At 32.7% G+C, this 22,387-nt stretch overlaps 2 protein-coding genes across 2 annotated transcripts; one reads left to right on the top strand and one right to left on the bottom strand.

Moving 5' to 3' along the window:
* Positions 1-2,840: 2,840 nt before the first annotated feature.
* LOTGIDRAFT_123266 (hypothetical protein) lies at positions 2,841-15,575 on the bottom strand (the record flags this gene model as incomplete). The annotated part of the gene is made up of 11 exons (XM_009060625.1): positions 2,841-2,941; positions 6,159-6,276; positions 7,272-7,391; positions 8,195-8,401; positions 8,681-8,791; positions 10,174-10,364; positions 10,839-10,965; positions 12,016-12,222; positions 12,756-12,856; positions 13,402-13,540; positions 15,432-15,575. 11 exons carry the CDS (start codon positions 15,573-15,575, stop codon positions 2,841-2,843), a joined length of 1,566 nt encoding a protein of 521 aa, XP_009058873.1.
* Positions 15,576-20,086: 4,511 nt separating this feature from the next.
* LOTGIDRAFT_123335 (hypothetical protein) lies at positions 20,087-21,721 on the top strand (the record flags this gene model as incomplete). Its single annotated transcript, XM_009060626.1, has 1 exon — positions 20,087-21,721. The coding sequence occupies one exon, from the start codon at positions 20,087-20,089 to the stop codon at positions 21,719-21,721; it is 1,635 nt and encodes a 544-aa protein (XP_009058874.1).
* Positions 21,722-22,387: the final 666 nt, after the last annotated feature.

Below are 22,387 nucleotides of genomic sequence, written 5' to 3' on the forward strand. Positions count from 1 at the left end.
AAGCTGCCAGTGGGCGTATATTACCTTGCCTGGCAAGCTATCTTAAAAGGTAAAGAAGAATTTTAAAAAATAGTTCGCCGACAATATTAATTTTAAAACGTAAAGAAAATTTTTTAAAAATAGTTTGCCAACAATATTAATTCCAATAAAAAGCGCATGTAGCCTACAGTAGCTCAAAATATGAACAATTATATAATAGTAACATATACAACTGAATTGTCTTTTATTATTGTCTTGTTATTAGAAAGGTATCGTCTGTAGCTCCTAGGTCTGTAGAATGTGGGTCAATGAGCTATAAATAGTAATACATGGCACATGTTAAAAATCTCAGAACTTTGAGTACTCCGATACTCTCACTAATCGGACATTATTTTACGGTCCCAGTATTTTTTGATTACTCAGAGTATACTGTATTTTGTTTTTAGTGTTTGGAAATGCTGATTTCATTCAAGATTCCTTTATGATTCAAGTTCACCTGAACTTTGAACCTAAGAAGGTCATAGTGTACTAAAACCCCAATTTGTCGTGGGCTATCAATATATTTCATTATGAATGCATGAAATGGGCAAAAAATTCTGTTCTCTGCCAGATACAAGCGATCCATCTAGGTTTTGGGGTCTTCTGGACCTTTTTTATACGCCCACACGTAAGATGGGCGTATATTGTAATCACCCCGTCGGTCGGTCGGTCCGTCCGTCCGTTCACATTTGGCTCGTGCTCACTCTACAGGCTACAGTCCTTTATGGATTCTTTTGATTTTTATTTTGTGTGTCAATGTCATTATAAAGATGATCCCTATTGATTTTCGTGATGATCGGATAATTTTTCACCGAAATATCGTGTCTGACTTGACGTTTTTCTCTTTTAGCTATATTGTGCAACTCGTGCTCACTCTACAGGCTACAATTCTTTACAGATTCTTTTGATTTTTATTTTGTATGTCAATGTCATTATGAAGATGATCCCTATCAATTTTCTGATGATCGGATAATATTTCACCGAAATATCGTGTCTGACTTGACGTTTCACTCTATTATCTATATTGTGCAACCCTGTAGTCACTAAAGACTGTTTAATCATTTCTGACAGCTGCCAGTGGGCGTATGTTACCTTGCCTGGCAAGCTATCTTTTTCTTTAACAAATCATGATTCCAAATCTATGATGATGCTAAATAAATCTTTGCCAACTATGAAATAAGGGCAACTTATTTCACTTCAGCTACACAAATATACATCAGATTCAGGCTGTCCAGCACTCTTGACTTTACCATAATATAGAGGAAAGGCATATAGCAATAGAAAAGTTTCTAGTTTGAGGTATATTTGAAGGAATATTGTTGAAGTCTATTTTTATATAATCAAGACCCTAATCAACCCCTGAAAGTGGTGAGCCATGGCCTTCAAGTGTAGGATAAAAAAACGTCTGAGGGTTTTGAATACAACCTGAGGGGTCTGACTTGGAAGCCATGAGATTTACAGTATATCCTGCTCATGCACACACATTCATTAAACATTCAATATTGTGGGTGACCGCTTGAAACCTTGTATAACGATATATGACACTAAATTACTTTTCGAGAGAAACGCAAAAAACTATTTGAACTCGTATTTTGTTAAAATCTTTTTTACCATTTCTTTTACCGCTATACATGGTTTTCATTCCTTGAAAGTTGAAACTTCCTATAACACTTGGAGTTGTTCGACCTATTCAACCAAAAACTCATATAATAGTACATTATACGAAGTTTTTCGTTTTCATCCCAGAAAGATAGCTTGCCAGGCAGGGTAATATACGCCCACTGGCAGCTTTGATTTTGAATAAAAATATTTAGCATTACAGTAACAATCACCAGTATGAAATACCGGGTATTCAACTTTCATTTATACACTTCTTTTGAACTCTTTAGCGCAACACTGAATAATATTGAGTATGAGTTATTGCCCTTGTTCTTGAAAACGTGTTCAATTTTTAACTCATGAAAACTCTAATATTCAATCTTCAGCGCGGGACTGAATAATAAAACCAAGTTTTGTCAAAATCCAGCAAGAATCATGCCTTTTAGTGTTTAAGAGCTAAATTTGAAAGCAGTTTTAAGAACAAGGGCAATAACTCATACTAAATATTTTTCGATTCTTCTGATTTACAATAGGGTAATTTACAAATTACGAATTACATTACAATTACGAACAATCACAACAGGTTTCATCAAAATCCGTCAAGAATTATGCCTTTGAGATTGTTTACGAGCTAAAAATTGAATGCGTTTTCAAGAACAAGGGCAATAACTCATACTAAATATTTTTCGATTCTTCTGATTTTCAATAGGGTTCATCCTTGGGTGATTACGAACACTCACACCAAGTTTCGTCCGAATCCGCCAAGAGTTTTTATGAGCTACAAATTGAACGGGTTTTCATGTGGGCGTATAAAATTGACCAAATGTGACATATACAAGGTTTCAAGCGGTCACCAACGACTTTTTAATACGTGACACAAACCACATATGTATATATACACAATCCTATGAAAGATGATTTTATGAAATTTAAGGTCAAGAAGGACACAAGGATGACATCACAAGAGGTTTATAAGATATATTATTATTCATTTCCATTAATCACAGATAATGTCTAATTATTGATACAGAAAATAACTATAAATATATACACTGTCTTCTATATTTAACCAGTATTTCTAGTTCACTTGCTTGTTCTTTCTGATTCAATCTTCCAGTGTGTATGGTCGCTGACAAAAAGAACACTTTCTTCAATAGTATGGTCTACGTTCATATTTTTCCTAATCACAGTTCAAGAGTCATTCAATGGTAGAAATAAGGGATCTATTCCACTTGCCATTCTTTGAAGAAATCATTGCCCTTATTATCCACAACAACAAATGCTGGAAAATCCTCTACCTCAACTCTCCAGATTGCTTCCATTCCTGAAATTACCAGAAAATATACTCCAAAATTATTGTGTTCATTAAACAGTAATTTGACATTTTTATACAAAGAAAAAGTTTGAAACCACTCAATTAAAAGGAATACTATATTGAATATAAGCATTTTTGGATAACAATCACTTTATTTCTTAAACACGACGATTCGACAAGATTCCACTAGTCTTATCAAGTGTTCAAAATATAACAAATGTCATTATATAGTGTACAAAATATAACAAATGTCGTTATATAGTGTACAATAAACAACATCGTATTTAAGAAATAAAGTGATTGTTATCCATAAAAACCTATATTTCAATCACTAAATGCCTATCAAACGGAATACTACTTCTTTGAATGAACATAAAATTTGAATTCCCAAACTTCTCCAATAAATCCATAAAACTCAGTAATTTTCCACAAAACTATAATATATACTAGTAATTTTAACACTTAAAACAGGTTATGTTAAGTAATAAATTAATTCCATTTATTCATATCATTAATATATTTACTCATAGGATTATACAGTGAATCTGTTGTTTAATTATGACACTGATGAATTAACCAAATTTTATAATTTGAATTGTTTGTTTATTACAAGAGGTGGTAATCCATGAATACAGGGGTTTCTATACGCCCACATGAATATGTGGTCGTATATTGTCGTCGCCCCTGTCCGTCGGTCCATTGGTCTGTCGGTCAACATTTCTTGTGAGCACTATAGAGACTACAGTTTTTATCTGATTTTGATAAAACTTGGTGTGATGCTTTAGATTGATAAGATCTCGGTCTAATTCGAATGTGACATATTTTCGATGAATGGTTTTTGAGATATTGCCCTTGACTTAGAACGCCTTGAAATTTGTTAAAAATTGGTCGTGAGCAGGATTGAAGCTACAGTTTTCAACCGATTCTGATGAAACTTGGTGTGATCATTGGAATTGATAAGATCTCGGACAAGTTCTAATTTGACGCATTTTTGATGAACGGTTTTTGAGTTATTGCCCTTGACTTTGTGAAAACACCTTGAAATTTGTTAAAAATTGGTCGTGAGCAAAATTGAAGCTACAGTTTTCAACCGATTCTGATGAAACTTGGTGTGATCATTGGAATTGATAAGATCTCGGACAAGTTCTAATTTGACGCATTTTTGATGAACGGTTTTTGAGTTATTGCCCTTGACTTTGTGAAAACGCCTTGAAATTTGTTAAAAATTGGTCGTGAGCAGGATTGAAGCTACAGTTTTCAACCGATTCTGATGAAACTTGGTGTGATCATTGGAATTGATAAGATCTCAGACAAGTTCTAATTTGACGCATTTTTGATGAACGGTTTTTGAGTTATTGCCCTTGACTTTGTGAAAACGTGTTGAAATTTGTTAAAAATAGTTTGTGAGCAGGATTGACGCAACAGTTTTCAACCGATTCTGATGAAACTTGGTGTGATCATTGGAATTGATAAGATCTCGGACAAGTTCTAACTTGACGCATTTTCGATGAACGGTTTTAGAGTTATTGCCCTTGACTTTGTTGAAATGCGTCGAAATTTGTTAAAAATAGTTTGTGAGCAGGATTGACACTACAGTTTTCAACCGATTCTGATGAAACTTGATGTGATCATTGGAATTGATAAGATCTCGGACAAGTTCTAACTTGATGCATTTTTGATGAACTGTTTTTGAGTTATTGCCCTTGACTTTGTAAAAACGCGTCAAAATTTGTTCGTGATCACAATAGAAGCTACAGTTTTCAACCGATCTTCAAACTTTACATTATCTTTCAAGATCCTTGATCAAAAAATGGATTATGGTACCACAGGTAGTATTTTACTAATTTTCACTATTTTGAAAAATCCAAATTTTGCAGCTTCACCACAGTCAAACCAGTTGAGATAGGATGATGAAATTTACACGGCAACTAGTTTGAAATCTTAGCTTTCTGCGATTCCATATAGTATTTCTTGTAGTATTTTACCTATACCTATTTGTCAGTCAGTATTTATTATAAAGACCGCTTGCCAAGCAAGGTAACATACACCCACTGGCATCTGTCAGAAATGATAAAAGTCTTTTGTGACTAAAGTGCAAATTTTCTCATATTAAAATTTTTTTAATAGTTTGAACTCAATAATATATATATTTACTTCCAGTTATTTATGCTGAGTAATTCCACAAAATTTTTTAAAATCAATAACCCAAATTTATCAAATTATTAATTCACACAGCTCTAATATCAAGGGCAAAAAAAACTCGAACAAGATTTCCTCAATATACATTTAAATAGATGTAAAACTACATTCATCATAAAAATCACATGAAATCTGTAGTCTCTATTGAGTTGATGAACAAATTTTGAAGCATTTTATTTAAGTCAAGGACAAAAGATCGTTCATCAAAAATTGCTTAAATTCAAACATGACCAATATCTTATCAATATACATCATCACATCAAGTCTCATTAAAATCAATAGAAAACTTTAGTCTTTATTGTGTTCACAAACAAATTTGACGCGTTTTTCTTAAGTCAAGGGCAATAACTCCAAGATAGTGGACCATAGCCATATATATGCCCTTCACGGCATGCGGATGGTAAAAACGAAACATCCACTTTAAGTTTCATCAAAATCGGTTGAAAACTAAGAGAGTAATAGCATATTCCAGATTTTGGGACAAGGGCAATAACTCTGCTTCTAACGGTCAAAAAATAGCTCAAATTCGAACTTGATCTTCGTTTTATGAATATGTATACACATACCGAATTTCATTTGATTCCTTCAAACACTCTAGTTTTTAGAGTGTTTACGAGCAATAAGTATACTTACTGTATAGAGGTTAAAGGGCGATAACTCCTCAAAACTGACGTAAGAGGCCTAAATCTTGATAAAGCCTTAAATTTAATCAGAAGTAAACTAAACTTTCTCAAACCTTTCAATTTAGGTCCAATAACGCCCATTTTAAGTTTCATCAAAATCGGTTGAAAACTAAGAGAGTAATAGCATATTCCAGATTTTGGGGCAAGGGCAATAACTCTGCTTCTAACGGTCAAAAATAGCTCAATCAAAAAATCTAGTTTTTAGAGCGTTTACAAGCAAATGTTGACGAAAGTACCGACGGACGGAGTGTTTACGAGCAATTGATGCTTTCAGAAGGTCAAAGTCAGGCGTTAACTTGACAACCACCATTCAAAATCAACCTTGCTAAATCAAAGAAGCTTACCTAATTCTGGGTATTCTAAAACTTCAACCTTTTTAATGCAGTTTTGAGCTAATATAGCTGCTGGACCACCAATAGAACCTAAATAAAATCCTCCATGTTGTTTACATGCTTTAGTAACCTACAATAAAAGATTATTCATATTTGATGATTTCTAATGGATGAATAATGTTTCAAAATACTAACTTGAAAATTCAAGATACTAACTTGAAAATTCAAGATACTAACTTGAAAATCCAACATACTAACTTGAAAATTCAACATACTAACTTGAAAATCCAACATACTAACTTGAAAATCCAACATACTAACTTGAAAATTCAACATACTAACTTGAAAATTCAACATACTAACTTGAAAATTCAACATACTAACTTGAAAATTCAACATACTAACTTGAAAATTCAAAAAGAAAAAAAAATGAATGGCCCTAATACGCTTCCGTACAATACAGATTAAACATTACTACTTAAGAATACCTTAACCCTTTGAACACTGAGTATAAATGAAATAAAACATGTAGCCTGAACTCCAAGTAATACAAAATAAAGCGTATGACGTTTACCTTGTATGACATCACTTAGTAACAGTTGGTTTACGGGACGCTCAGGTATATATTGTGTTATTATGTTGCCATTAGGGTTAAAAGGTTTAAAGGGCAAGATTTTCAGTGTGAAGAATTACACTAATTATGCGTGAAACTATATCTAAACCCTTTATATAGTTTCTATAAATTTACCTTGCCACCGAGGAATCTTAAAACATCAAATTTGAAGTTTCCTATTATAATTGATACGAGGCCTGATAGATATCTAAAAATAACATGCTCATAATTGGATAGTCGCTATTTTCCAGAACAGGAAAAATGGAGGCCAAGAGATTTAAAATACTTACGTAACCGTTTAAGAATTATTTTATGAATTGTGACTTGACACTTTGATTTTCCAAAAGGTAAGGGCATCTTCCTCTACGTGTTGGCATGAAGTATCATGTATTTTATGATCAAGACTACACAAACTCATTGAAAAACTCATTAAATTAAAGTGGACTGTTCCTCTTGACCAGGATGACGATGAATCACAGAGTGTCTTTGCTATGAATGATTTTTGAACTGACCTGTTTACTTCTATTTCCCTTGGCTAACATTATCATGCTACCACCAGCAGATTGAAATTCATCAACATAAGAATCCATTCTTCCTGCAGTTGTAGGACCAAATGATCCACTAGCTAATCCCTGTAATATAATCAGTCCAATATCATCAGAATAACACAGTCATATTTTAGATACATTTAGATTCAAATAATTATAAAATAGTTACAAAGAGATTACAGGGACAGATTCGAGTGTTGATCTGAATCTTGAATAAATGTAAATAGTTTTCAGAAATATAAGAAATGTATGAAAATTGCACAATTCCTTCAAAAATACTTCAAAGTAGGAATTTTACTTTCTATTTCTATATATGATAGGGGCTCAAGAAAAGACGAGGAGTCTCTCGTGAAGAAAATTCTGGACACACACACACGCTCAAAACATGATGGAGAGCTGTGAACACTTTGTCATGATATACGACCATAACCACCATTGGGTAACTGTTTATTGTTTATATTTACGTTTTCAAGACATTCTAATTTTGATACAAAGACATCAGTATGAATTTAAGTTTGGCCTATGTCTTTATGTTTCAATGTCTGGGACTACAGACATGATTGTTAAGATTGGAAACGAATGATGTCAACGAATAATGCGTTTGAAATTTAAAAAGATGACTCTTTTTTACTTGAGACACTGTCATGTATACAAAAGACATCTATAGAAATAGTGATTAAAATTCCTAGTTTAAAGTATTTATAAAGGAATTATGCGATTTTCATAGTACTTCTGAAGACCATTTACATATATTCAAGACCCACATCAAACCCTGAAATTGACTAATCTGTTCCTTTAATAGACTTCACGACATTATGCACATTCTGAAAAATTTACATAAGTCCTAAATCAGAATCAAACAAATGAATCAAAAGTATTACATATACCTCTGGTGTCTTGGCTGGGCCTGCATAGTAGACAGGATGGTCCTTTAAATATTGTGGCATACCTTCACCTTTTTCCAATCTTTCTTTAATTTTAGCATGTGCTATATCACGAGCTACAACTAAAGTTCCACTCAGGCTTAACCTAGTTTTAATAGGATACTGACTTAATAAGTTTAATACATCTTTCATAGGTTGGTTTAAATTCACCTAGGGGAAAAAATAGAGAATGAAAAGATGAAAATAACATCTACATCGAGCAATAATTTGCACTCTTCAGAAGGAAATGCTAGTCGTTTTGATGGAGTATAAGCCCATACCAATATATTGTTCTTAAATAGAACTAACAGACATAATCTTTGTTAACTGACATTAAAATCAGTCAGTGAGAAAAACAAATAAAAAAAAAAATATATTTCAACTAAGATTTTATACATATAGATAATAAAAAACAATTCATGTTGGCCTATAATAAATTATAGCATCTACCTTTATAACTTCACCACCAAGATCTTTATCTTCTACTTCTGGTAAATATTGACCTGGATTACTTTCTAATTGTTCTAAAAATACACCTTCACAGGTAATCTTACCATGAGCCTGAAATATAATATAATATAATAGATCTAAAAATACACATAATGTGTCTGTATAGTATGAGATGAAGTATTATGATGTGTCTGTATAGTACGAGATGAAGTATTATAATGTGTCTGTATAGTATGATATGAAGTATTATAATGTGTCTGTATAATATGAGATGAAGTATTATAATGTGTCTGTATAGTATGAGATGAAGTATTATAATGTGTCTGTATAATATGAGATGAAGTATTATAATGTGTCTGTATAATATGAGATGAAGTATTATAATGTGTCTGTATAGTATGAGATGAAGTATTATAATGTGTCTGTATAGTATGAGATGAAGTATTATGATGTGTTTGTATAGTATGATATGAAGTATTATAATGTGTCTGTATAGTATGATATGAAGTATTATAATGTGTCTGTATAATATGAGATGAAGTATTATAATGTGTCTGTATAGTATGAGATGAAGTATTATAATGTGTCTGTATAGAATGAGATGAAGTATTATGATGTGTCTGTATAGTATGATATGAAGTATTATGATGTGTTTGTATAGTATGAGATGAAGTATTATAATGTGTCTGTATAGTATGAGATGAAGTATTATAATGTGTCTGTATAGTATGAGATGAAGTATTATAATGTGTCTGTATAGTATGATATGAAGTATTATAATGTGTCTGTATAGTATGAGATGAAGTATTATAATGTGTCTGTATAGTATGAGATGAAGTATTATGATGTGTCTGTATAGTATGATATGAAGTATTATAATGTGTCTGTATAGTATGAGATGAAATATTATGATGTGTCTGTGTAGTATGATATGAAGTATTATAATGTGTCTGTATAGTATGATATGAAGTATTATAATGTGTCTGTATAGTATGAGATGAAGTATTATAATGTGTCTGTATAGTATGAGATGAAGTATTATAATGTGTCTGTATAGTATGATATGAAGTATTATAATGTGTCTGTATAGTATGAGATGAAGTATTATAATGTGTCTGTATAGTATGATATGAAGTATTATAATGTGTCTGTATAGTATGAGATGAAGTATTATAATGTGTCTGTATAGTATGAGATGAAGTATTATAATGTGTCTGTATAGTATGATATGAAGTATTATAATGTGTCTGTGTAGTATGATATGAAGTATTATAATGTGTCTGTATAGTATGATATGAAGTATTATAATGTGTCTGTATAGTATGATATGAAGTATTATAATGTGTCTGTGTAGTATGATATGAAGTATTATAATGTGTCTGTATAGTATGATATGAAGTATTATAATGTGTCTGTATAGTATGATATGAAGTATTATAATGTGTCTGTATAGTATGAGATGAAGTATTATACTTATAAGTTAAGATATTTACCTGTCTATCTGCTGAACATGATACACCTATACCAACAGGACATGATGCACCATGACGTGGTAATCTGACAACTCGAACATCATGACAAAAATACTTGCCACCAAACTGTGCTCCAATACCCATTACTTGTGTTAATTTATGAATTTCATCTTCTAATTCAAGATCTCGAAAAGCTCTTCCATGTTCATTTCCTGAATCAGAAAATAAATGATGTTTTCTCTGGATAATAGGAGGTGAGAGCCGACACCAGACCAACTCTCGGAACCACCGACACAGGCAACAGAATATTTCATACCTAATATTTAAACCTAATCGATTTGCAAACAACAGTCCAAATGGCTTCTGACAGATATTCCACTGCCACATTGGCAGTTTGAGTGCAACATTTCTCAAAAAAATAAATAAGAATGTATGGATTTTTTCACACATTCTAAAAGTATAAAACTGTTGACAACAAATGTTGATTTACACCCAAAAAATGTCTGAAGGTGAAAATCTTAAAAGGATTAAAAGAAGTTTCTAGGTCAATTATAGCTACTTTTTGCATGTTTTAAAATCTTTATCTGACAACAGTATGACTTTACTTTGATCATTCAAGTCTATTAGTATTAGTTATGGTGACATGATAATCAGTTTTTCAACATTGTGATATAATATATACTGACCAGTAGTAGGTAAATTATCAAGATATTTAGTTGAAGCTAATTTGACTGTTTTCAAGTTAAACTCAGCTGATGTTCCACCAACTACAAAAGCTAAATGATATGGTGGACAAGCTGCTGTACCTAATGTCTATAAAACAGAAAAGAACATATCATATACATGTAAACAACATCATTGGCCCTCTTCATAAATGGGTATAGAACATTGTCTATTTTAAGACTAGGTTCTTTTTCATTTACTTTTTTATAAGAATTAGTCCTTTGTGATTCCTGGTGAATCCAGTCTTTTGTGTCCCTTTCGTTTAACTCAGATTTCATTTGTGTATCAATTTTGACATATAATTACCAAGTAAAAGCAGATTGAATCCATCAGGACAAATAAGATAATGGACCAATTAAATGTCTGTGAAAGAGAGGCATTTTGAAAAAATAAAAATGCTTTACTGAAAAACATTTGCAAATCTCTTGATCTCATCTTCTGTTAGAAGTACTTAGTTTTTAGAATTTTGAGATATAACTACATCTTTTTATGCGATTTGTCAATCTGAGTTTCAGTTCCCAGGGCCACAAAACATTTCTCATGCACAGCTTAGTTTTTACTCTAATTCATAATGTGTCTAGTATAAGAAAGGGAAAATTGTGTTGTAAGAAATAGATTGATACATTTTTCTTTGATACAATCAGTTAAGCATTTGTAATAGCTGCTTCTCAACCTGTTTCACCCTGTTCAAACTAACCTCTACACTACCAGAAGTCACTGACCCCTTTCAATAATCCAGTAAATAATTTTATCAAATTTATTGAATAACACTTTGATAATCAGATTTTGATAATGAGGTATAGTTCTTATTGTGAGCCCACAACAACACTCAAGAAATTAGAATAAATGGTTGATGGTGAACACAATGAGCGAATCTTATTAATTTCCCCCTTTTCTGAATAATCAACTCTGTATTTTTTTATCATTTGAAAGAAAGAAATATTTTAGAAAATATGTGAGAAATTGAGTGAAAATTATTCATCATAACTCTTCATTATTGATCTTCAAAATCACATTTTTGGTCATAAAATTATTTTCACTGATAGAAGTAAGAAGACTGTAGTAGTTTCTTTCTTGTCAAGCTTTTCTATAAACAAAGTAGGTCTTTTTAAACAGAATTATTTTTACAATATCACAAACCTTGATTTTCTCATTGACAAAAGTAAGGAGTTTTTCTGGGTTTAATAAAGCTTTAGTTTGTTGATAAAGAAAGGTTTTATTAGCTGAACCGCCTCCTTTAGCTATAAATAGAAAGTCATATTGGTTGCTGTCAGTTGCATAGATTTCTATTTGAGCTGGTAAATTAGTCTTTGTGTTCACTTCTTCATACATACTTATTGGTGCTACCTGAAATCACAAGATACAGTTTTAGGTGTCAGCAACTTAGCATCTTGTATATACTTGATATCCTTAACGGGATTGTTAAGAGGTTTATGTGTATCAGGGACACATTTAACTTCTATGTTCCAATCTTTGTCCAATGCCTGTGGTTCCTGCAATTCCAGAAAGAGTTAACTGAAATGACGCAGCTCCTGCAAGAGAAGTCGTAACCAACCTAACGCCAGACCAATAATACATGTTATCTCCCTTTACAAGATGGCTGCATTTCTACCTAAAAATTGAAGACTCATCCTTATTAATGATAAATGGCCGGCTGTGAATACAGTGATGTGAACATTTGGTAAAGTTAGTCCAGTAATACTACTAATATTGAAATATATTGATTTACCAAATGTTCAAGACAACATGTAACTGAACGTAATCCAACATATCAATGAAGCTAATCCGACAAATCAATAAGTTGCAACAAACATAATATAAATTTAATCTAATTTAGACATGACCCTATACAAATTAGATAGATTTACAATGGAACTTACCTGTGAATAGCGTAAGTTTTTTTTAGTATAAGTATTGTAGATACCACGTGATATTGCTTCTTCATCTCTACCTTCTGTCCATACATACTGGCCTTTCTTACCTACAACACATCCAACCAATAACATGACAACTCTACTTTTAGACAAGATTGATCCGTTAAGTCATCTGATTAAAAACCATGTTTTTTGTTATCTGGACTCTCCAAAGGGAATGTTGAGTTGAAGAGTGACATGAGGTGTTGTGGATGAATCACTAGGGACACATAATCAATAAAGCTTTAGTGCTTAAAAAAATAACAAGGACCATCCGTTTTTTTCATTAGCTTTAATTTTCAATATAGCCACTTCAGTTAGGGTCAAACGACAGCCCTCATGAACTCATGAACGTTTGTCAATTTAACCAGCAGAGGTCACCGAGGTCATCCAGTTAGGTCAAAAGACTTAACTCGATGACCTCTGCTTTAACCAATCATAACGAAAGTTAGATCTAATTTTATTTAGACTTCAAAGACCTGATGTGTAAAATAATAAACAATCCCATGACACTATGAGAGTATTTTTTTTCACTCTTTCTGTCATCTATTGATAAATCTGACAACTGTCACCATAGTTACATAAAATTAGATAGTTGAAAGGCAATACTCACCCATACAGATAGCTGTACCAGTATCTTGACAACCTGGTAATACCATTCCTGCTGCTACATTGGCATTCTTCAATAATTCTAATGCTACAAATCTATCATTACTAGATGCTGAGGGATCTTTTAATATCTTAGATAATTGCTGAAATATGAGATGAGATGAACCTTTTCATTCTCTAGAATAGTTGAACCATAACAACTTTTAAAAAGTTGACTATTTGTGCATATGGGTAATTCAAGGTTATTAAGTTTAAAAAATTTGTCATTTATTGGAGCATTGAGATGAAGGAAACGTGTTTTGTCAGACGTAAAGCCAAATCTAGAGGTATATTTGAAAAAAGCAACAATAACAAATCTTGAGGTATATTTGAAAAAAGCAACAATAACAAATCTTGAGGTATATCTGAAAAAAGCACCAATAACAAATCTTGAGATATATCTGAAAAAAGCAACAATAACAAATCTTGAGGTATATCTGAAAAAAGCAACAATAACAAATCTTGAGGTATATCTGAAAAAAGCAGCAATAACAAATCTTGAGGTATATCTGAAAAAAGCAACAATAAAAAATCTTGAGGTATATCTGAAAAGATAGCTTGCGATGAAAGGTAACATACGCCCACTGGCAGCTGTCAGAAATGATTTTAGTGACTAAAATACGAATTTTCTCATATTAAACAAATTATTTATGCTGAATAATTCCACAAAATTTTTTAAAATCAATATCAATAACCCAAATACAACAAACAATTAAATCACACAGCTCTAATCAAGGGCAAAAAACAACTTTTGACGCGTGTTTACAAAGTCAAGGGCAATAACTCAAAAAATGTTCATCAAAAATATCTCTTGTTAGAACTTGTCCGAGATCTTATCAATTCCAATGATCACACCAAGTTTCATCAGAATCGGTTGAAAACTGTAGCTTCTATTGTGCTCACAAATAAATTTTGACGCGTATTTCGTAAGTTAATGGCAATAACTCGAAAACATTTCATTGAAAATGCGTGAAGTTAGAACTTGTCCGAGATCTTATCAATTCCAATGATCACACCAAGTTTCATCAGAATCGGTTGAAAACTGTAGCTTCTATTGTGCTCACGAACAAATTTTGATGCGTTTTTACAAAGTCAAGGGCAATAACTCAAAAACCGTTCATCAAAAATGCATCAAGTTAGAACTTGTCCGATATCTTATGAATTCCAATGATCACACCAAGTTTCATCAGAATCGGTTGAAAACTGTAGCTTCAATCCTGCTCACGAACTATTTTTAACAAATTTTGACGCGTTTTTACAAAGTCAAGGGCAATAACTCAAAAACCGTTCATTGAAAATGCGTCAAATTAAAAGTTGTCCGAGATCTTATCAATTCCAATGATCATACCAAGTTTCATCAGAATCGGTTGAAAACTGTAGCGTCAATCCTGCTCACAAACTATCTTTGACAAATTTCAACACGTTTTAACAAAGTCAAGGGCAATAACTCAAAAACCGTTCATCGAAAATTCGTCAAGTAAGAACTTGTCCGAGATCTTATGAATTCCAATGATCACACCAAGTTTCATCAGAATTGGATGAAAACTGTAGCTTCAATCCTGCTCACGAACAATTTTTAACAAATTTCAAGGCGTTCTAAGTCAAGAGCAATATCTCAAAAACCGTTCATCAAAAATATGTCAAATTCAAACTTGACCGAGATCTTATCAATCTAAAGCATCACACCAAGTTTTATCAAAATCAGATAAAAACTGTAGTCTCACAAGAAATGTTGACGGACGGACGGACGGACCGACGGACAGGGGCGACGACAATATACGACCACATATTCATGTGGCCATATAAAAAGCAACAATAACAAATCTTGAGGTATATCTGAAAAAAGCAGTAATAACAAATCTAGAGGTATATCTGAAAAAAGCAGCAATAACAAATCTAGAGGTATATCTGAAAAAAGCAGCAATAACAAATCTAGAGGTATATCTGAAAATAGCAGCAATAACAAGATTTTGAATTCACGGTGGTTAAAGTTACCTGTAAATGTTTTGGGCGTAATAAATGAGCTATATCTATCATGGCATGTTCAGCTAATAATGTTAGAGCTTCTGGCTGTATCTTTAAAACTTGTTTTCCATTTACATCAAATGTTGATACAAAATCACCTGAAATATAACCCATGTATAATAAACTTGTATAAATCATACATAATGTAAAACAGAGATAGGTTTATAGTTAACAATGTAATACATTAGGGCTGGGCGATATATATCATGATATTAAGTATTAATATATCATGATATGAGTATATATCACAATATTTCTTAAGTATGCTTTTTACTGGTTTTTGAGAAAAAATGTTGTATATCTATCTAAAAATTTAGATATTTAAGGAAAAACAATAAATATCTCTTAAAAACAATCCAGTTTTTAATATCTGGAAAAAAACATCTGTTTCTAATATTAAGTTTCTAGTACTTTTTAGTATTCAAGACTAAAATCAACCCCCTAAAATGGAACACCTGTCCCTTTAACTTATGATCCAAACTTAAGAATACCTGATAGTTTTTTCCATGGAATATCAGCTTTTCTTGTTTGCTCTAAAATATCTTGATAATGAAAAGGCTTTACATCAGCAGTAGAAGCTGACAAATATGGAATAATTTGTTTCTGAAATGTTGATTTTAGAATACCCAGCCTTCTTAACCTCAATGTTGATAACATTTTTCTGAAAAATAAAATATGGAGATTTAGGATGTTAGGTGCTGAATCTGAAATATAATTTTCAATATTTCATTCTCTGTTCCCATCTTATTTCAAAATTAGCTATTTCAGAAAATGACTAAAAAGATTTTTTGGTAACAACCTAGAGCTGTATACAAAACTACTTAAGCGCCAGGGTTGAGAGTTAGTGAACTTCACCCTCCTTAGAAAATTTAAAAAATGAGCTTTCATTCACTTGCATTTGATTCCAATCCAAACGGTATTACTAATGACGACATACAACACATAAGTGTTTTAATGATTGGAAAAAATACAAGTTTGTCTCAAAAGTCCAAAGGCCATAATCTTGTCATAACCAGCTGATTAAGAAGAGCCAAGTCCAAGTTGGACACCCCCACTTCTCTCTTTGTTCCAACTTTAGATACCCCCTATAGCCTCCCCACCCCAAATGATGTTATCTCGTACATCTCCTTTTACTGTTCAGCGCTGACGGTACCCTCACTGCCCTGCACACGTCAGTACACCTTTATGTCAAAATTAGGCATCCAACATCCAAGTTACCTTTACTCTTATTTCTCCCAACTTCTCTTAACTCAGACAGTCTGGTGAAGTCTTAAACCCTCCTACCTTGGAACAAACCCGGTACTGATGAACTCCGGTAACCCCGATACTTACAAACCCCAGCAACCCCAGTAAAACCCATACCCCGATAACCTTCCACTGGGGTCCATGAACAGTATAAATAGAACCCCGCAACGTGAGTCTAATCAGTCTGAAGAGTTCAAACATGAACGAAACTAGTCACTGATAATCAGGGATAACTGGTCGCACAGCCATCTCTTATATTATATAAAACAGCTACTCAAGTATTTTGGTATTGCTTTTATCATCTCCAGCAACAGGGAAGATTATTTTTCAATTTCATTTTGCAAAAAACATAACAGTAAGAAAAGAATTAATTCAAACCTGTCCCAACCTACAATATATACAATCAGGTAAATTTAGCTCAAAATATTAAACTCTAAAAATGGCAATTTAAACATAGGTTGACATAATTTGGTCATGTGAACAAACTAAATTTAACTTTTCTAAGCAGATTATGTTTTCCAAGCCTTTCTATATCTAAACATCAATTTATCAAATAGTTTGCTTGATTTGACTAAAAAAATAAGAAAACCCATCTTTAACTTCACAAAACTTTAATTTCCACTCAGTTTCTATAATTTGCATCGTGTGTGCAGACAAACTTTCAGATCAATTTAAATATAACAAGCTTGCGTAACAAAAGGCAAATCTGGTATCAATCTATATCTTTTTTTTCTCAAGTTAAATTTAATGTGTGTATTGAGGATAGGTAAGAACCCAGGTGTATGTACAGAATATACAGTTAACCCCTATTCCATACTTTGATATCGATTTTGACAGTTGTCCTGTTTCAGGGGGATTGTCTGGTGCGGGTGGTTTTAAACACTCCCTCAAACACTCCCAATAGCATCATTATCCCTTATCAATCTATTAAAAAGACTACATGCATATGCAACCGATACCAAAAGTTCAAAGGTTGTGATACCGGTACTAACAAAAGAAAAGAAAGCTGATCTCTGGTAAAACAGGGCCAAGTTTTTATTATCCTACTCAAGCCGACAACTATCAAAATATTTTCAAAATAGTACAGTGGTGTAACCTTTATTCGTGCATATAAGGATTTAACATCCAATTTCATCAAAATGTCTTAGAAGTTTCGTCAGATATTCTACAAAATAATTAAAATTGGTTTGTTTCGAATTTCTGTATGAATTCCTGACCTTGACCCATATTTCATGAGTAACCAAGGTAACAATGGCTGATAAATGCGTCACCTATTTTCGTGTACAATGTTTGATCTGCAAATAAGTGAGAAGATAGCTTGCCAGGCAAGGTAACATATGCCCACTGGCAGCTGTCAGAAATGATTAAACAGTCTTTAGTGACTATAGACACGATATTTCGGTGAAATATTATCCGATCATCACGAAAATCGATAGGGATCATGTTCATAATGACATTGACATACAAAATAAAAATCAAAACAATCTGTAAACAATTGTAGCCTGTAGAGTGAGCACGAGTTGCACAATATAGCTAATAGAGTAAAACGTCAGGTCAGACACGATATTTCGGTGAAAAATTATCCGATTATCATGAAAATCCATAGATCATCATGAAAATCAATAGGGATCATCTTCATAATGACATAGACATACAAAATAAAAATCAAAAGAATCTGTAAAGAATTGTATCCTGTAGAGTGAGCACGAGTTGCACAATATAGCTAATAGAGTAAAACGTCAAGTCAGACACGATATTTCGGTGAAAAATTATCCGATCATCACAAAAATCAATAGGGATCATCTTCATAATGACATTGACACACAAAATAAAAATCAAAAGAATCTGTAAAAAATTGTAGCCTGTAGAGTGAGCACGAGTTGCACAATATAGCTAATAGAGAAAAACGACAAGTCAGACACGATATTTCGGTGAAAAATTATCCGATCATCACGAAAATCAATAGGGATCATCTTCATAATGACATTGACACACAAAATAAAAATCAAAAGAATCTGTAAAAAATTGTAGCCTGTAGAGTGAGCACGAGTTGCACAATATAGCTAATAGAGAAAAACGTCAAGTCAGACACGATATTTCGGTGAAAAATTATCCGATCATCACGAAAATCAATAGGGATCATCTTCATAATGACATTGACATACAAAATAAAAATCAAAAGAATCCATAAAGAACTGTAGCCTGTAGAGTGAGCACGAGCCAAATGTGAACGGACGGACGGACTGACGGGGTGATTACAATATACGTGTGGGCGTATAAAAAACACATTGTATGGATACCCAGTAGTATAATTAACTTCTCTTAGTATTTATCTTTAATATCAATTCATTACAACTAGTGACAATTCCTTCAAAGAACCACGATTTAAAAAAACAATATAGTGACTGACAAAATAAGATAAGTAAAATGTAAGAGTGATATATTGCTAAAAGTCATTGAAACAACATAAGAATATGGCCCACATTGAGTTGGCAAAAAAAAATGAGGGTGGCGAATAATTGTTTGCCACCCGGGTGGCGAATATCTTCGGCCCATTGTGTTCCATAGAATTTTTCTGCTGACACGGAATCCGCTAGTTCTTCATGGACTACATTCTAGCAGACGACACTTGGTAGTTGGAATTCCGATTACAGCTTGATTGTTTGAGGAGAGATTTCAAACTGCAAAGGGTGTGATGTATTTCAAAACTGGCCTAAATCAATTTCTAAACCTCTTCCAGGCGACTAGCTGTCAATCATATGTCTGAGTATGAACTTTAAACAAGATAGACCATCGTTACTGCAATACTCTACATAATAATGCAAAAGGAAGAGGTAAGGGAGACAACTCTTCACCGATGAATAACGTTTTCAAAACTAGGTCTTCTTTCCTTTTAATAGCACAAAATAGATTAGAGATTCTGTCTCGTCATCATCAATCATTTTACATTCCATGCATTCTTAGATTTACAATCGTTGAATAGTGTAAAATAATTCTTACAGTGATGCTGGCGAATAGAGTTTGAAAAGAAATCTGACTGAAACAGATTGTAAACAAATTCGTCCTTGAGAGGTGAAGGTCAGAGAGGATTCAGACCACAAACTCTTTCCGGATTGTGCTAAACATTTCATAATGAAGCTGTGTTTTCAGCACAGATACTTTTGCATGTAAATGAAACTTCACATTTCTTATGCTGATGTTTTATGTCGGAAAGAGTATAATGTTGAATGATTTTGATGTAAACTATAGTGAGATTCACCGAAAACTTCCTACTCTACGTTATTGCATTGACCTGGTCTGGTGGTAGTAGAAAAGAGCACCTACCGCTTATTGTAAACATACTGGTGTTGTGATCAAGTCAAATCGTAAAAGATACCAATATGGCAGAAAGTAAGCACGAAGAAGATGAAAAGGCGAATCAGGCTTATGCTGCACTCGGTATAGGAATTATCTGTATTATTATAGGAGTCCCATTATGGTGGAAAACAACAGAAGTTTATCGTGTCCAATTGCCATATAATGATATTTCTGATTTATCTCAAATTCCACTGGTGTATTTGACAGATATTGAAGTCATTTCATTAGATAAAAAGTTGGATTCAAACTTGGTTCAGATTTCACAGCAGTTACAGGAAGATTTGTCAAGAAAAAGAGGGGAAGAAGTAACCCCTATTTACAGAGTAACTGTACGTGAATCAGTTGGTGATGAACAGTCCATTTTTAATAAATATGATAATAAAGACTTGTCGAATATTGACAAACTATTATCAGAACTGTCTCCATTGCAACGAAATAAATATCTTATTTTCCTGATACCCAGTAATAATGGTAAACTGAATGTTTTCATTGGAAAATATTACAATAGTTTTGTTTCTTCTAATGGCAAACTAGACAAGATTATTCCACTCATCAGTAAAACTGTTCAAATGACTATTGTAAAAGAACAAAGTGTTGTTAAAAGTATTTTCAATGCGAAAGGGGCCCGATCATTGAAACCTGATAAAGAAAGCATGAGGTCTGTTAGGTATAATACAGGATATGATTTGACATTTACCTTAACAGTGCCTCAACCAGATATATTTGATGTTTCATGGAATATCAGAGAAGCTGTGGATACTTATTTAAAACCATTAGTTGATCATTTAAAAGAATTTACCCAACTGAAAATCAATTCACAAATCCACTATTTTACAACATTACAGAGAAAACCTCAAAAAGATGAAAAGCTGAATGAATATTACTTTTTGGAACAGGACTTGCCTCATCTGATAAATCCTATAGAATCCACATTAGGTACATCTGCATCTAATAATCCTGAATTAAACTTTATTGTGTACATTCCAACAAGGGATCAATCACCATTGTATATTAAAGACAAAAATGGGGTTAAAGTTCCTACTAATTCATTCTTAAGTCCGCGATGGGGAGGTGTTATGATTTTTAATGTACCAGAATTTAACGAGTCAACACCTCTACCATTTCCTGTGAAAGTGGAAGGGAAAAATATTATGGAAGTTTTCCTTACTCAAATACGTCTGCTTTTAAATCTGAATTCACCAACATCATCACATGAAGTGTGGTTTGATCCTGTAGAAGTCAATGGCATCAGTAATATGGAAATAGATGTTTGGTTACGCAATCGATGTTTTGAGAACCTTGCTACCTCTATTAATACTTTACAGTCATTAGCTCAATTGTTAGGACAAATCAGTAATATTGTGATCAAAGATGACATCGGAAGTCAAGTTGAAGCAGCTGTTAGAGAAATAAAAAGCAGTCTAAAATATTTATCAACAGGAAATCTAGTAGATGCATTTCATTCCTCAAAACGTGCAATCATAGCATCTGAAAAAGCATTTTTTGATCCTTCCCTCTTAGAACTGTTGTATTTTCCAGAAGATCAAAAATTTGCTATTTACATTCCTCTGTTTTTACCCATCAGTATTCCTTTGATTACAGCAATGATGCATGCAATCAAATGGTTCAAAGGAACAAAGAAGCCTAAAACAGATTAAAGTTGGTGACATATTTCTCTTCAGTTAGGCCTTTATTTTGCTTAAATCTGTACTTTCATACAACCAAAAAATACAGTGTACTGTAAACTTTTACATTGTTATTGACAGGATATTTTTAGTTAAAACTTTCAGATAAGGTAGACCTAAGGGACACATATCGTGGGTGACCACTTGAAACCTCGTATAACATATATGGCGCGGAATTACTTTTCGAGAAAAATGCAAAAAACTATTTGTACGCGTATTTAGTTAAAAAAAATTTTATTATCTTTTTTACCTCTATACGTGGTTTTCATTCTTGGAAAATATAAACCTTGTATAACAATTTGAATTCTTCTGCCCATTGAACCAAAAACTCGTATAATAATACAGTATATGAGGTTTTTCATTTTCATCTGCAGAATCAGGAACATTGAACCTCGTATAATAATATATTTTATGAGGTTTTAAATCTGACTGTTTAAATACGTGGTATTTAATTAGTGCTTTTTGAGTTATTTACAATCAAGCTAAGAATACGAGGTTTTGATCACAAGATCCCCGCTTTAACGAGCTTTGAACAGTACAAAAAAGTCAAAATGACCAAATATGGCATATACCAGGTTTCAAGCGGTCACCCACGATATATTGATTTTGGTCTATAGTTTGCGTAAATTTCAGCATCTA

The sequence above is a fragment of the Lottia gigantea genome (assembly GCF_000327385.1).
Source record: "Lottia gigantea unplaced genomic scaffold LOTGIsca_43, whole genome shotgun sequence".
NCBI lineage: Eukaryota > Metazoa > Mollusca > Gastropoda > Lottiidae > Lottia > Lottia gigantea.